Source organism: Pelodiscus sinensis, chromosome 5, assembly GCF_052426305.1.
Source record: "Pelodiscus sinensis isolate ZL-2025 chromosome 5, ASM5242630v1, whole genome shotgun sequence".
NCBI classification, from domain to species: Eukaryota; Metazoa; Chordata; order Testudines; family Trionychidae; genus Pelodiscus; species Pelodiscus sinensis.
The window spans coordinates 94,606,684-94,622,904 of NC_143056.1; the positions used below are offsets into that span (position 1 = coordinate 94,606,684).

At 44.3% G+C, this 16,221-nt stretch overlaps 1 protein-coding gene across 4 annotated transcripts in view; it reads right to left on the bottom strand.

Annotated features, from left to right (window-relative positions):
• Nucleotides 1-9,281: 9,281 nt before the first annotated feature.
• The window catches only part of CCDC34 (coiled-coil domain containing 34), a 38,534-nt gene continuing 31,594 nt past the window's right edge, over nucleotides 9,282-16,221 (bottom strand). For all 4 annotated transcript variants that reach the window (XM_075927773.2, XM_075927771.2, XM_075927770.2 and 1 more), the window contains 2 exons: nucleotides 12,382-12,523; nucleotides 9,282-9,827 (listed from right to left, as the gene is read on the bottom strand). In XM_075927773.2, coding sequence (XP_075783888.2) covers nucleotides 9,613-9,827; nucleotides 12,382-12,523 — 357 coding nt within the window. In that variant the 3' untranslated portion in view covers nucleotides 9,282-9,612. The remainder of the gene's footprint in view (nucleotides 9,828-12,381; nucleotides 12,524-16,221) is intronic.

Here is a 16,221-nt window from a genome sequence, read left to right on the forward strand (position 1 = left end):
AGGTGGGGGCTGAGCTCCCACACCCAGTGCAAGCTGGAACTAAACCGGGCTACCTGCCCACTTGGCTCCTAATACACTTTAAATGCAGAGCTGCAGCAGGGGTAGGTCCCAGACTTGGAGCAAACTAGGACTGAGCTGTGCTGCTAAAAAAATTTACTTGCATGTGTGTGGGGGGGAGGGCGGGGGGAATGTATGCAGTCTATAGCATTAACTATTACATCCCTATCCTGAATGAGAATTTCTGGACCACAAGGCTGTGTCTACATTGGCACCCTTTTCCGGAAAAGGGATGCTAATGAGACCAGTCGGAATTGCAAATGCCGCAGGGGATTTAAATATCCCCCGCGGCATTTGCATGAACATGGCTGCCACTTTTTTCCAGCTCGGGGCTTTGCCGGAGAAAAGCGCCAGTCTAGATGGGATCTTTCGGAAAATAAAGCCTTTTCCGGAAGATCCCTTATTCCTCTTAAAATCAGGAATAAGGGATCTTCCGGAAAAGGCTTTATTTTCCGAAAGATCCCGTCTAGACTGGCGCTTTTCTCCAGCAAAGCCCCGAGACGGAAAAAAGGGGCAGCCATGTTCATGCAAATGCCACGGGGGATATTTAAATCCCCCGCGGCATTTGCAATTCCGACTGGTCTCATTAGCATCCCTTTTCCGGAAAAGGGTGCCAATGTAGACACAGCCCAAGAGTTCAAATATTGTTTAGCAGCATTACCGACACTTCCACTGCTTCCTGGGGCTGTTAGAAGACACTGTGAAAGTAGAAAGAATTATATTGTAAGAGAAAGATGAATTATACTGTAATAATTGAATAAGTTGAAAGAACACTGTCTCTGAACAGGAAAGAGGAAAGTATGTTCATATTGTTTGTAGGTATGCAGATCAGAGTGCTAGCCAGGTGGGCCTGGGATAATAGGAAAAGGAACATTAGGTGTTAGGCAGAAAGCAATTGAGATAACCAGGGAGATATGGACAGGAGATTGCTGTGTGCTTGATGTGGAAATGAAGATACTTGACTAGCCTCATACTAATCATGTGAAGTTTTGCCTCTCTTTTAATCTTGTTAACTTGGCTTTCTTTTGGCTGTATAAATCAAGGAGTTTGAACCTTGTACGGTACTCACATTTTCTGGGTGAATTAGCAGAGCAGCTTTGCTAATAAACAGAGCGGTCTGACAAATCTGTGAGTCCTGTGTCTGACTTTGACAACACATAGAGGTAAATTAGAGCTAAACAACAGCACAGAACACAGAGCCAAGACTGGTGGTTGTAAACAAAGTTTATGGGACCATAGGAAACTTGGCCACAACCATGAAAAGTGGACATCCGGCTAATTAAAATAATTCCAGACGACGGATGTTTCTGGGCAAGAGAGTTCTGGATTAGAGACATTCAACCTGTACAACACTATCAAAATCCTCATGGGGTACAGACCCATCTTACTATCTTTTACAATATCCTCTTCTCTACTGCTGGGGACATGACTGGATTTACTTTTGGCTCAAGAATCCTTGGGTGTTGGAATAGCAGCACTTTATGTAATTCCTTAGGCTGCTCTTTACTTACAGCAAGTTTCTCCGTTTAGCCAGATCCGAGCCTTGAATAGATCAGCTAACACAACTAGCATATGCTGCATTGCACCCAACTTCAGAAGAGACAAGGAAGTCTTTGAAATTTAGATACCATTACACTCCTCTTACCGTAACCTTTTGTTAATTGTAACCACAAAAGATAAGACACAGCACAATTGGTTACTTCAGTGTTTTTGTAAGAGAAGCAGATTGCCTGTCAGGGGAGGCAATGATTATCCTCAATGTTAGGCCCAGCATGTTGTGGCTGCCTTAGAGTTGAACTCCCTATTCACACACTTTTTATAGTACAAATTAATAAGCATTCATTAGCTATGACATATACACATGCATTTTCAGTCTGAACAATGAGTCAGAGTATTTCTAGTCACATGAATTTTTAAAAGCATATAAACCACACTGATAGCTTGAAACTTGGCTCAACTCATATGAAATCCATAAAATAAAGTTCCACTTCTACAACATTCCTATATTCAAACAGGATTAACAGTGCATGACTATAAATTTAAAAAACTTGTTGTTTTTTTAAAACACTCAGACTGGTCCTAAATCTGCACCTATTAGAATCAAGGGAAGTTTTGAGAGCAAAAATAGACCAGTACTGACAGAGTGCTTTTGAAAAAAATCCATCTTTCATTTAAAATTGGAAAGCAAAACCAATCCTGGCACTACTATTTATATTTACCAATGTTGTTTATTTCATACTATGTTTCCTGATTACCCTTGTGTAATTTCATTTTTCATTAGAGAGTTCATTTTGTTTGCTTGGTATTTTTTCCATTTCTTTGTGCATATGAATACATCAAATTATATGAACATAAGGCATGACAAACAAATTTTAACGTGGCATATGATAAGAAGTTACCTATATACGAAAACTGTCTCAAAATCAGTTTCACAGAACTCCCATACATTAAGTCCAATTCACCCCTCACACTAATTTTGCACTAGCATTTAACACCATTGACTTCAATGTAAATCCTCAATGGTTCGACTGGGTGATCAACTTAAAGTCTTGAGAATAGCCTTGTTTGTCCTTTAAGTCTAAGCAGTGGTCTTAGGAAGACATGTGACCCTACCACCTGGTCGCAAGGTACCAATTTGACCAGGTAATTTTCTATAGAAGGTGGGGGGTAGAGAACAAAACATTCCTACCCAAAGAGAACCTATATAAACCATGAGAATCTATATGTTCTTTTGTCTTTGTCTCGCCTGGACAAGGACTTGGCACACTAAGGGTATGTCTAGACCACGGCTCTACTTCGGGATACTAAAAGTATCCCGAAATAGCAACGCTGTGTCTTTAAAACGCGCCCGCTATTTCCTGAAATAGTGGGCAGACTATTCCAGCATCCCTATAACCAGGGCTCGCTGAGCGGTGGCAAGCCCTGCTCGCCAGCTACGCGGTTCTGCGCTCTGCGCAGATCGCGCCGCACCATCTCTTCCAGGGTGTAATCTACTCACCACGGGTGAGTAGATTACACTATTTGTCGAGCCCTGCCTATAACCCTCATTCTATGAGGGTTAAGAGATTTGATGGAATAGTCTACACAGTGCCAAATTTCAAAGTAAGCTCTTTCGACCTAGACTTGAAATAAACTATGCAATTTGCACCCCATCACAGGATAGTCTAGTACAGAAGTTTCCAAACTTTTCTTATTGTGTATTTCCTTTCAGATCTATTCACGACCTGTATATCCTTACCTTTCTTATCACTTGTACTTGATTTTTAACACTACCTGTCTTTCGCTATCTGTATTGCATACAGATTAAGTTTGAGTGAAACATGCACAACCAAAAAAACCCAAAAATCCTAAATGATTAACTCAGCCAAAATGGACAGTTGCTCTGTACAGTGATTTAACACCATTGAAGGCTCTAGTTACTGTCTCTGTTCTCACTGGTATATCAAAGTAAATGAACTAGCACAGCGTCTCTCAAACAGTGGTACAAGTATCGTTAGGGGTACTCGAGAGGAAGTCGGGGGGGCGGTACGTCAACAAAACTGAAATTAGGAGAAAACTGATTTTTAATTTTTAATTTTTACTGTTTTATTATTTTTGTACTTTTTACACCCAAAAATTTCATCACCCGCCCAGCTACGATTAAGTTGTTTAAACAAATGTGTTGCAACGGTAGAAAAAAATGTGCGTGTCTGAAAACTGTAGGCATTGGGTGTGTGTGCGCGCATGTGTATATATATATATATATTTAGTTTAAAGGGGTACTTTATAAAAAAGGTTGAGAAACACTGAACTAGCATATTTTATATAAAAGTTTTAAAGCTTTGTCTGAGTACCTTATTATGAAAGTACAATAAATGAATAAATAAAACCTACCATAATACAATTTCTCCTGCATACCACCCAGAGGTATACGTACCAGTTTGGAAACCCTGCTTTATTGGACAGAGGTCTAGGTTGCAAATCAGTCCTATCTCAGACTCGGTCTAATTTTGGATAAAGCACTTCACCTATACTGAGTCTTTGTTTCCTTTTCCTGGTTTGTCACTTTTTAGATGATAAACTCTTCAGGGTAGACACAGGCTCTTATGTGTAAAGCACCAAGCACAAGGGGCCCCAACCCTGTAGATGCTACAGTAATACAAATATAAGTTTGCAGCATTGTTGTAGCCATGTGATCCCAGGATATGAAACAAGGTACTATCTTTTATTGGACACAATCTAACCCTTAATTGCTCTCTCCATATCAAATGGCTGCCTACAACATGCATGACCAGTTATCTTTAATCTGTTCCAACTTGTATTTAACTGAGACACTAAGACTTCTGAACCTAGCCCTGAAGAAGAGCTCTGTGAAGATCAAAAGATTGACCCCTCCACAAACAGAAACCGGGTCCACTAAAAGGTATGGCCCTGATCTACCCTGTCTCTCCCATACAAATATATATTTACTATTGAATTTGTGGAGCTACTTACACAATTATTAGATTATCCCCAAAACAGCATTTATTGCCTAAAATAAAAGTCACTGCACTCTACAGCAATGCCTTTACAATTCTATAAAGAAAAACATTTTATGTCCTTGTTTCTAAAGTTTCACAGATAAATAAAATGTTTTTTCAGGAAAACTTTCATTACTGTCTAAAAAACTCACAAACAAGGTTACGTGAACGATTATAACAAAACATCTATTTGCCCTAGCAACAGCATAATGTCCTAAAGGATGTATTTTTCACAACCACCCCTCTTTAAGGCTATGACTACACTAGTAAGTTTACAGTGCTGTAAGCCAGGCAACAGAAAACCCAGGCTATTGGGTGTCCTGCATGAACAGCCCTACTGCATCTCAATGGGCCGCAACATTGTCATAATCAAGACAGTATCTGGGATAGGGAAGGTTTGCTAACTGCATTTGTGTGTCTAGGCTTTGCAGGGTAGGGATTTTCAAGTAACTGAGTAGTTGAATATTCAATGCATTTTACATCAACTATTCGATTGGTTGATAGGGCACCTCCACCTTTGAAGTTTAGCAACAGCCCTTGGGCTGTTGCTACACTTTAAAGGCGAAAGCACCGAATGGAGCCCAGGATCATCTGGCAACTCCCTAGCTGATCCCAGGCTCTGTGTGGCACTGCTGCTTTGAAATGCTGCAAGAAGTCTGGCGTCAGGCTCCTCACGGCGTTTCAAAATGGCAGCGCCGCATGGAGCCCAGGGTCAGCAGGGGAGTCCCCAGCTGATCCCAAGCTCCATGGAGCTGCTTTGAAACACTATGTGCTGCCTGGGAACACCCCACCTGGCCCCAGACTCCATGTGGCATTGCTGCTAATTTGAAGTACCCCCTTCCTGCCTCTTTCAGTTAGAGACAGCAAAGTGGGGGAGGGAGGGAAGCAACTCATTAACAAGCCTATCAACTATCCGATAAGCATTTGGAGCCACCTGTGGCTCTTCTGAAGTTAATATGCAGCTCCTTGCTCAGGCACTGACTCCAGGGCTGCAGCTATTGGCACCAACTTTCCAGTGCTCAATTCCCAGCTCCACCTCCTCCTCCAAGCATATTGCATCCTTGCTCCTTCCCTCCCCCACAGAGCCTCCTGAGTGCCATGAAACAGCTGATTGTAATGGGCAGGAGGCACGGGGAAGGAAGAGGCGGCACTGATCGGTGGGATTGCTGGTGGACAAAAGATACTGGAGAGGAGGCACCTGATGGGGACTGCTGACGAATTACTGTAGCCCTTTGGCATCGTACATCGCTAAACTGTGTCTCCTTTTCAGGCTCAGGTTAGCCATACCTGGGGTATGTTTATACTACAGCACTAATTCGAACTAACTTAATTCGAATTAGTTAATTCGAACTAAGCTAATTCGAACTAGTGCATCTAGACCTAAAAACTAGTTCGAATTAGCATTTTACCCACACTCAGCACATCACAGCACTAGGCCATCAGCCCGGCTGCACTTGCCGCAGGCTGCCATCTGGGGGGAGGGAGCAATCGGGGGGGCTGCAGGAGAGCTTCCACCCCGAGGAGCCCGCAGAGCCACCCCAGTCCTCCCCATCGGGGGCTCGTACCCTATTCCTCCCTCACCTCCTTCCACTTACCCCTCCCTAGCCCCCCTTCCTGATGTACAAAATAAAAGACAGGTGTGTTCAAAAATAGAAACTCTCTTTATTGAACAAAACTGGGGGAGACTGGGAAAAGGAGGTGGGAGAGGGGAAGAGAGAGGGTGGGAGAGGGAGGGCAACTAAAATGATCAGGGGTTTGGAACAGGTCTCATATGAAGAGAGGCTAAAGAGACGGACTTTTCAGCTTAGAAAAGAGGAGACTGAGGGGGGATATGATAGAGGTCTATAAAAGCACGAGTGGTGTGGAGAGGGTGCATAAAGAAAAGTTCTTCATTAATTCCCATAATAGAAGGACTAGAGTCCACCAAATGAAATGACTGGGTAGCAGGCTTCAAACTAATAACAGAAAGTTCTTCTTCACAAAGCAAATAGTCAACCTGTGGAACTCCTTGCTGCAGGAGGCTGTGAAGGTTAGAACTAGAACAGAGTTTAAAGAGAAGTTAGATAAAGTCATGGAGGTTGGATCCATGGAGTGGTATTAGCCAGGGAGTAGAAATGGTGTCCTGCCCTCTGTTTGTGGAAGGCTGGAAATGCCATCCCCTCCAGGGTCCCTAGTGTTGGCCGCTGTCGGCAGATAGGCTACTGGGCTAGATGGACCTTTGGTCTGACCCAGTACGGCCATTCTAAGCTCAGAGCTCAGGGTCGGGGATCTCACAGGACCACCTTGATTTTCATGCAAATCTGCTCCTGAGTGGCCAGGCTGGCAGCTATCCTGCCCTAGCCGGCCACTTTCCTGTGCCTAGTGCGGAGGTCGTGGATAAGGTCCACGGTCTCCGCACTAGACCTGGTGGGCGCCCACCTCTTGCGGACCTGGGCAGGCCCCCGGGAACCGCCAGCCTGGTCCCGGGAAGAGGCAGAGGGCTGGGTGGCAGTGGGTGGATGGTTCATGCCGTGCCAGGTGCAGGGTCTGCTGGCTGGGTGCTGGCAGACTTGCACCTGGCACGGGCACCGTAACCAGACCGTGCCCCTTTAAGGGCTCCGGGGCTGGGAGTGGGGCCGACGAGTTTCCCTGGTGGTGCCCAGAGTGGCCACCAGGGAAAGCTGGGGAGGGCTAGCCTCCCACTAGTTCGAATTAAGTGGCTACACAGCCCTTAACTCGAACTACTTAATTCGAACTAGGCATTAGTCCTCGTAGAATGAGGTTTACCTAGTTCGAATTAAGCGCTCCGCTAAGTTCGAATTAAGTTCAAACTAGCCGTTTGCCTGTGTAGCGCCTATCGAAGTTAATTCGAACTATCATCTGTTAGTTCGAATTAACTTTGTATTGTAGACATACCCCTTGATAGTCAACTAGTCCCTCACATCCCTATTGCAGGGTGTGCCAATTGAATTATAGCAGCGCTTGGGATGAAAAGGAAACACATGGTTCTCACTGTCAATGTTGAGTGCAAGCAGCACAGATCTCACTCACATGCCATTGCTTTATGTGCATGTGATTTAGTAATACTGGTAGGAAAAAAAACCTATGTGGACAGAAGCCAGTGGAATCTAGTAACCCTCTGCATGGGCAACGGTAAACAATATGTCTTGTAAGCCACATGTAGAACCCCGACTGGCCGTGAGTAGAACACAGGATGCCTGCCACTGCTATAAACCCTGTAGTGTAGCCATTCTAAGCCATTGGGAGAGAGCTCTCCAGTCAACTTAATTAATCCACCCCCAACAGCAGCAGTAATTACTTTGGTAAAAAAAGGCTCCTGTTAACGCAGCACTGTCCACACCTGTGCTTGGGTCAGTGTGACTTATGCCAGTTGGGAAGGATGGAGGGTGGCTTATTCACATGCCTGAGCACTACAAATTTTACCGGCATAAATAGCAATGTAGACATAGCCTAAGATGCTGCATTCCATTGCTGGCATTTGGCATTGCCTAGAAAATACTAGCTTGAAATCATCTTACAAGTATATAGCACAAGAGGCATAAAAAAAACCCAAAAAACAAAACAAAAAACCCCCACACATACTCAAAGACCTCTCTGTCCATTGTAAACTGCCTTTGTGTGCACTTCAAATAAAAGTTTAACATAAAGCTCTTTTCCCTCGCTCAGCTATAAGGGAGCTGAAGTTGACTATTATTCTTTGTTAATAGTAATTGTAAGAATAATTTTATTTTAAAAGAAGCAGAATTAATATGTTGGGGTAGCACAATCTTGTTATTTTTGACAACCAAATAAAAACCTAGATAAATATAACAAAAATACATTTTCTGGTTAACACAACACTGAATTTGTAATGTGTAATGGATCTTATGTTGACTTTGTAATACAGGCAGTCCCCGGGTTACATACAAGATAGGGACTGTAGGTTTGTTCTGAAGTTGAATCTGTATGTAAGTCGGAACTGGCGTCCAGATTCAGCTGCTCCTCGGCGCTACTGGACCAACCCAGCAGCATCCAAGCTGCTCTGCCCCAGGCGTCCTGATTCAGCCGCTGCTGAATCTGACCAGCAGTAGCTGAATCAGGACGCCTGGGGCAGAACAGCTGGGGTGCTGCCCGGCTGGTCCAGTAGCGCCCAGAGCGGCGCTACGGGACCAACTGGCAGCGCCCCAGCTGCTGTACCACAGGTGTCCGGAGCAAAGCCACGGAGCACGGGGGCAGCGGGACAGCCCAGACTCGCCGTGGCTGTCCTGCTGCCCTCGGGCTCCGTGGCTTTGCTCTGCTTTGCTCCCCGTCCCCCTGGTCTGCAGACCAGGGGGACGGGGGGGCAAAGCAGAGCCAAGCCGCGGAGCACGTGGGCAGCGGACAGCCCTGTCCGCTGCCCACGTGTTCCGCCGCTTTGCTTCCTCTCCCTGGTCTGCTGGAGACCAGGGAGAGGAACAGCCCCGTTCGTAACTGCGGATCCGACATAAGTCGGATCCGCGTAACTCGGGGACTGCCTGTACTTACAAAATAAACAGTTAAGTAAGTGCTGGTATATTTCTTACCATAGCATTAAGTTTCTGAGTTTGGAAAATGAAATTTCTTGCCATTCCTCCCAATCCATATTCCACCTCTCCCACCAAAAATTAGCTGTATCTAGCATGTATAAAGCAATGAGCATAATAACCCAAATAGCCCCCGAAAACACATTTCAACAAGATATTATACCCCTAAGAAGAAGCACAAAAATTAATCACTAATGTTTTATTGATATCAAAGAGTAGCTGCAAAATAACTGGCTACATATCAAATTTTAAAAAACAAACCACTTAAGTGACTAAAAATCTAGTTAAATTTTTAAAAACACAATTTTCTAAGTATTGAAGTAACAGTTAAAAAGTCTTTGAAAAAGATATTCCTTAGCTATCAGTAAACAATCACAACTGTTAGAAAGAGGACAGTAGTATTGTCTTTCAATACCCTATTTGTAACATTTAAGGATACAGTTAACCAAGAAATAACTTTTATGCTTCAAAACTAAGTTAAATCAAGCCAATAGAAAGTTATTTTTCTTTTTACACTATCTTTGTTTTCTGTGCAATGATCCAATACAAAGATTGTTCTTGGGCTTATGAATAAGCATAGATGAGGATCGATATGAGTGACTAGATATAGGTCTCTTAGTTTTTTTCACTGTAACAGGCTTGTCTTCCTTAGGAGGTGGCACATGAATTGGTTTCCAGGGAATAGGATTACAATAGGCTGGAGCTGGATATGAATTTCCATCAGCATATCCTAAAATATTTAGAAAATACATTATTAGAAAGACAATATTTACACCGAAAACACAATAAAATCGTAATGTGTACAGGCAGTCCCCGGGTTACGTACAAGATAGGGACTGTAGGTTTGTTTTTAAGTTGAATTTGTATGTAAGTCGGAACTGACATCCAGATTCAGCCACTGCTGAAACTGACCAGCGGCTGACTACAGGAACTCTGCCTCGGGCTCCCAGTAGTCAGCCGCTGGTCAGTTTGAGCAGCGGCTGACTTGGGGACGCCTGGGGCAGAGCAGCTGGGGTGCTGCTGAGTTGGTCCAATAGCACCGCTCCTCGGCGCTACTGGACCAACCCAGCAGCACCCCAGCTGCTGATTCAGCTGCTGCTGAAACTGACCAGGAGCAGCTGAATCAGGACACCTGGGGCAGAGCAGCTGGGGTGCTGCCGGGTTGGTCCAGTAGCGCCGAGGAGCGGCGCTGCGGGACCAACCGGCAGCGCCCAAGCTGCTCTACCACAGGCGTCTGCGAGAAAAGCCTGGTCTGCTGGGGGGGGAGGCGCACTAGCTGCGCCCCGCTGCCCCCCAGCAGACCAAGGAGACGCGGGCGGCGGGACCGTGACACGTCGCGGTCCCGCGCCCGCATCCTCCGCGGCTTTGCTCCGCGTCTCCCTGGTCTGCTGGAGGCCTAATCCGAACTTGCTAGTCCGTGCCGCGTGTAGCCGCGCGGCACGGAGTCCGAACTAGCCGGCATTTAAAAATGGCGCTGGCCGGCTTCATGCAAATGAAGCCCGGGAAATTCAAATCCCGGGCTTCATTTGCAACTCCATATGACTACATTACCCCCCCCCCCTAGTTCTAACTAGGGGGGTAGTGTAGACATACCCTTGCTTATTATAAACAACATAATTTGGAACAGCTTTGAGATCTTTAATGGAACATGGCACAACAGTTTAGCACAATTTATCAGTTTCTACACATGGCAATAAGTAATTCACACTTGATTCAAACAACCTGTAGATCCCCTATTTGTATTTTTAAAGAACTGCAATGTAAGTATGTCAAATGCTGTACATGAACAAACCTTGTCAAGGCAAACATTAAGAAGGAGCATATACACAGTGGGGAAGTTACCAGTCAGTATTATTTTTAAATTTAATTTATAAGTTTTGTTTCTTACAGCCTTGTCTCTGGAACTCACGTTTCTATTTCAATCTTTGCTTAATTGTTACCTTTCCCCAAACAAGGGGAAAATATTCACTATCTGCAATTAGTGGTTTATGTGCCAAACCATAAGGCCTAAAACCATGACAGCAAGAATGTATTACCATTGCAATAGCAAGCCACTCGGTGAAATTTCAACACATACTTCACCAGGGTGGTCAAGACTAAACCTGGAAAACTAAGTATAGATTTATTTTTAATAAATCACTTAGACAAAGTAGGGCAGCTATCAGCAAGTTATAAAGTTCCAACACAAAGCTTGAAAGCATTATGTATTACTATCTATAACCAGGTTTAGCCAAAACAGTGACTGGTGGTGTGTCTGGTGTGTGAGCTTTTTTGTTTACAGATCTTAGAAAATGGCAGTCCGTCAACAATGTTTAAGTTTTAAATTCTTATAAGTGATTTATAATTAAAGGAAAATGAAAAAGTATATATTCAATGTATTATAATATGAGGTCTGAATGGACATCAAGCCCCTCTGTAACAGTTTTCTATTTTGTCCTTCCTGCTACCTCCCCAACCATACAAAAATTGAAGACAGTGCCCCAGGAAACTCCATGTCGTGACTATCATGGACATCTGTCTTATATTTCCCTCAGAGCAGGAAGAAAATGAAGGCTATTGAGGTGGACAAGGGTATGGGCTCCAAATCCAGAGATTCAATGGAAATGAAGGTTAACTGTGCACGGGATTAACCTGCCAGGTTTCTGCCACACTTTCTTAGGAATTATACTTCCACTGGCTCAATCACCTCCACCAAACACCCTTTTCTGAGAAAACTGCATATGGAGTGAGAACATCAAGATTTTTTTCTGTAACTAACTTTGGGAGGGTGTCCACATATAATAACTATCCAGCAAAGCATACTGGACTGTGGTGATGGCCCTCTATGCCTCATAGTCCATCTAGGGATGATTAAGTGAGCACAAAGGAGTATCAATAAGGAAGGTCTTCTTAATAAGCCTCAACTTTCCTTTTCTGATTTTCCTCATACCTCAGTGTCCCCATCCTCTTTTTCTTCTTCCATCTCCTAATATGACATCACTGAATTTCACTGTTCCCAGTGGATAAAAATGCAGAGTAAACAAAACAAAACAAAAAAGCACATGATCCTTCTTGTCTAATAATTCTGAATGAGTATAAAATGCATATTTTAGTACAGCCCAATAGTGAAAAAGTATATTTGCAATATATCTGTAATATACTGTCTTCTCACAAAAGTGACAATATTAGATTCAGGATGAGAAGGTTAAACGACTTCCATTTAAATAAGCTGAACACATAATGAAGTTTGAGATTGCCACGATATTTTAAACATGGCATGTCATGTGTCTAGTACAAGTACAAACCTGAAAGTTTCCCACTTGTATAGCCATAACTGTGTAAAACTGGACGGGGTTTATTTCTGGCATTATGTAGCCAATCTCTAAAGATCTTCTCCGATTTCTCTTTTTTCTCCTGTAATTCAGCTATCCTTTTTTGTTCCTTTTCCTAAAAAGTGAAGAAAAATCAACATTCACAGACAGTACGCTGAACAAAATATGAAAACGTTCTTAACTACCTAACTCTACAAGCCATTTCCCTACAACCAAACTTCTATCCAAATGTTCAGCAGCTACTCATAACAGATCAATTCACCTAAGGTTTCACGTTTTTATGCTAATGAAGTAATGAGTATTTTCTCTTGTTTTGCAACTGCATCAGTGTTTGCCACTTAGCCACTTTCAGAATAAAGCTACTGTTGTGTAGAAAGGTATTTGTTGTGTATTAATTTGCCATAGCAGAGTCAAATACCCTAATGTTCAGACACAGAAAAAAATAATTTCTAAAATGATATGGCCAATAAACTTGATCACAATTAATATGGACACACACACACAAACTATTTCTATTCAGCTTCCAATAAATTATTAGCCCATGTATATAATTTGGGATGGGCAAGTGTAAAGGGGAAAAATACACCATGCATCAAGGACTGCTCTGTGATAGACAGGCTACCTATTTGCTCCACCCTTCAATTGCATAAAATAATTTAACATGGGACCTAGGCTTCCATCCAATTAGAAGTCTCTAATATTTAAAATGATTTATCAAATTACTATTTAGTCTGGATTCACAGATGACTAAAACAATAGTAAACACAGCAATACTGCAAATAGATTCCCAGACGATTGACTATTTTCCAGCCCAACGACAACAAGCAAGTCTTTAAGAATGAAAACAATCACCACCAAGTGATCCAGGGCAAGATCTTTACCCTCCTCCAACTTCTTAGGTAAGGAGAAAAGAGAAGTGTTGCCTTATATATTAAAAAAAATGAATACGCTTGAACTGAGGTGGAGATGGACATAGGAGACAGACTTGTTGAGTTTTTGGGTAAAAGGGATAAAAAACCAACAGACACGTCGTGCTAGAGGTCTATTACAGATCACCTACTCAGACAGAAGAGATGGATGAGGCTTTTTTTAAACAACTAATAAAATCATCCAAAGCGCAAGATTTGGTGATGATGGGGGACTTCCAACTATCCAGACATATGTTGGGAAACTAACACAGCAGGGCACAGATTATCCAACAAGTTCCTGGACTGCATTGGAGACAATTTTTTATTTCAGAAGGTTGAGAAATCTAGTAAGGGAGAAGCTGTTCTTGATTTGATTTTAACAAATAGGGAGGCACTGGTTGAAAATTTGAAAATGGTAGGCAGCTTGGGAGAAAGTGACCATGAAATAATAGAATTCGTGATTCTACAGAATGGTAGAAGGGAGAACAGCAAAATAGAAACAACGGATTTCAGGAAGGAAGATTTTAGTAAACGCAGAGAACTGGTAGGTAAGGTCCCATGGGAAGCAAGACTAGTAGGAAAACCAGCTGAAGAGAGTTGGCAGTTTTTTAAAGGGACATTAAGGGCCCAAAAGCAAACTATTCCACTGTGTAGGAAAGATAAAATTATGGCACAAGACCACCTTGGATCAACTGGGAGATCTTACATGATCTAAAAATAAAAAAGGAATCAAATAAAAAGTGGAGAATAGGTCAAATTACAAAGGATGAATACAAGCAAACAACACAGGAATGCAGGGGCAAGATTAGAAAGGCAAAGACACAAAATGAGCTAAATCTAGCTAGAGACATAAAGGGTAACAAGAAGATGTTCTACAAGTATATTAGGAGCAAGAGTAAGACTAAGGATGGGTAGACCCATTGCTTGGTGAGGAGGGAGAAACGATAGTAGGAAACTAAGGGTGTGTCTAAACTATATCCCTCTGCTGACAGTGGGATGTAGATTAGGCACATCACTATTGCAAATGAAGCGGGGATTTAAATAGCCCACGCTTCATTTGAATAGAAATGGTCGCTGCTTTTTGCCGACGCAGCACTTTGCCGGCAAAAAGCCGCAGTCTACACGGGGATCAGTCGACAAGGAAAGCCTTTTCCTACCATTCTGTAAACCTCGTTGAACAAGGCATAAGGGAGTTATGCCTGGCTGCTATTGAAAGTCCAAAGGGGAGCACCGTAAACTGGAAGTGACAGCGGGACACTATGAAGCGGAGAAACCCCCTGTGGCTGGGTCTGCCAGCCACGTGGAAGTAAGCATCCTTGAGATCGAGAGTTGCGTACCAGTCTCCTAACTGTAACACCGGGATGACAGAGGCCAGGGTTACCATTCTGAATTTCACCACCGTCTTGTTGAGGTCCCTGAGGTCTAGAATGGGATGAAACCCACCCTTGGGTTTTGGGACAATAAAGTACCGGGAATAAAACCCCTTGCCCCGTAAGTGTGAACGGACCCTCTCTACCGCTCCCTTTTGGAGAAGCGCTAACACCTCCTGGCGGAGAATGCCTTCATGAGAGGCGTCCCTGAAAAGGGATGGGGCGGGCAGGTTGAAAGGGGGCAAGCCCAGGAAAGGGATAGTATAGCCATCCCTGACTATTCTCAGAACCCAAGCGTCGGTGGTGATTTCTGCCCAGGCGCGGGCAAAGCAGGATAACCTGGCCCCAAAAAGGGGACCGGGGAGGAAAACTGGTGCACAGCGCTCTAGAGGACCATCAAAACGGGTGCTTGGACTGTTGAGAGGGGTTGTCCCCTCTCGGGCAGCGACGACGAGCTCGGGACAAAGATGGGGCCGCAGCCGCCCCCTCACTGGGAGCGTGAGGACAGCATCTCCAGTAATTCCCACGGGGGATCCGGGGCTGCCTTCTCTCCTGTTGTCTGTAGGGAAGCTGACGTCGCTGAGGAGCCGGCGTGTGGATCCCCAAGGACCGGAGAGTCGACCTCGTGTCTTGAGCGTTTGGAGCCTCGAGTCAGTATGCTCGGAGAACAATGCTCTGCCATCAAAAGGCAGGTCCTGTATAGTAGTCTGGACATCAGGAGGTATTCCAGACATCTGCAGCCCGGCACCACAGCGCATAACTACACCCGACGCCATGGTGCGGGCTATGGTTCTGCCCTCTGAGATCATAGCCACAAACTCTAGGGCTGTGTCTACATTGGCACCCTTTTCCGGAAAAGGAATGCTAATGAGACCAGTCGGAATTGCAAATGCCGCGGGGGATTTAAATATTGAAAGTAGGAATAAAGGATCTTCCGGAAAAGGGTTTATTTTCCGCAAGATCCCGTCTAGACTGGCGCTTTTCTCCGGCAAAACCCCGAGCCGGAAAAAAGGGGCAGCCATGTTCATGCAAATGCCGCAGGGGATATTTAAATCCCCCGCGGCATTTGCAATTCCGACTGGTCTCATTAGCATCCCTTTTCCGGAAAAGGGTGCCAACGTAGACACAGCCTTGATGCGCCTCGGTGGGGAGTTTATCTTTGAACTTATCCATCACCTGCCATGTGTTATAGGTGTATCGATTCAGCACTGCCTACGGGTTAGCAATGCGGAGTTGCACCCCACCGGTGGCATACACCTTACGCCCCATTAAATTGAGGTGTTTAGGCTCCCTAGCCTTTGGGGACGGCCCCAGCTGCGGAAGCCTCTCCTTCTGAGCCATGGCTTGGACGACCAAGGAACCTGGGACTGGCTAGGAAAACAGGTGATCATGTCTCGACTGCGGGACATAATAGCACACCTCAACTCCCTTTAAGATAGGGGTTAAGGAAGCCGGGGTCTGCCACAAGACATTTGTGATCTTAGCCACAGTTTTGTTGAGTGGCAAAGCCAACCAGGCGGGCACATCGTCGGACA